Below are 997 nucleotides of genomic sequence, written 5' to 3'. Positions count from 1 at the left end.
AGCTGCGAGAGGGGAGGAGAGGAGAGGTGCAGAAGGTGAGGGGGGAAGCCGTGAGGAGTTCAACAGGAACAGAGGAGGTGCAAGAGGGAAAAGGCCACTACTGCAGAATCCAGGGCCGAGGAGAGGTGGAGGTCCAGAGCGACGGACCGGACCGGTGAAGTGCATGGAGCCTCCCAAAAGCAAAGAAACCCAGACAGGTGATGTGCTTTAGATCAGGGGCTTGTACCATGAAGCCGGTTTAGATTAGTATGTGCCAATCCTGGGTTTTAGGCACAATGAAAGTGGTTCATCACAAAGTGTTTGTCGCCTTATAACTTAAGCTCCATGGCTAACATGCTCTGTAGCAGGTTTTGTTTTGAGTAAGCAATCTAAAATTAATATTGGACCAATTAGCTCTGGGCAATGTGATCTCTGATGCAATGAAGTTACTCCACAGGTTTCAATTTTACAATTAATAGTAAACCTTTAGTTTAAATGCATGTAAATATATACAGTATAATGTAGCAAGAGTCAATATATAAAACTTATATATCATATATAAAAAATGTTTTATTGTGGACTGACCTATAGATATAATCAACTATACAAAATAACTTGTTTTAACTTTATGCTGTAGGTAGATGTTCTTTTATTTGTCCCCTTTTTTCTCTTAATATTCAGCAGAAGAGGGAAGTGAATTTCACAAATTTTCTTGTGAGAAGTAAACCACATTTTCAGTTTTGCACATCACGTGATTGGCTGTTAACTACTGATATCACACTATCACACTTTCAAATCCTCAATAGTTATTAATTAACTAAGTTTAAAGCCTGAGCTTAGGGAGGAAGTTGATAATCAGCATGGTACTAACAATACCTGATTGGATTGGTTTTGTCAACTTCAACCCAATTATGTAATCCAGATTTTGTTCAGCTAGCTCCATGGTACAGGCCCCAGGACTTCTACAAATATACAAGTGTTTGTTTTATTCTTTTCTTTTTATTGTCACTTACAGCTA

At 38.8% G+C, this 997-nt stretch overlaps 1 protein-coding gene across 1 annotated transcript in view; it reads left to right on the top strand.

The window, feature by feature from the left end:
- The window catches only part of nfx1 (nuclear transcription factor, X-box binding 1), a 14,104-nt gene that overhangs the window by 2,052 nt on the left and 11,055 nt on the right, over window positions 1-997 (top strand). The window contains 1 exon segment of the mRNA XM_016280050.1: window positions 17-197. Within this exon segment, the coding sequence (XP_016135536.1) occupies window positions 17-197 (181 nt within the window).

The sequence above is a fragment of the Sinocyclocheilus grahami genome, unplaced genomic scaffold (genome assembly GCF_001515645.1).
Source record: "Sinocyclocheilus grahami isolate Dianchi unplaced genomic scaffold, SAMN03320097.WGS_v1.1 scaffold136.1, whole genome shotgun sequence".
In the NCBI taxonomy this organism is placed as follows: Eukaryota; Metazoa; Chordata; class Actinopteri; order Cypriniformes; family Cyprinidae; genus Sinocyclocheilus; species Sinocyclocheilus grahami.
Note: the sequence above shows the minus strand (reverse complement) of the source record. Positions and strands in the feature narration are given on the sequence as shown.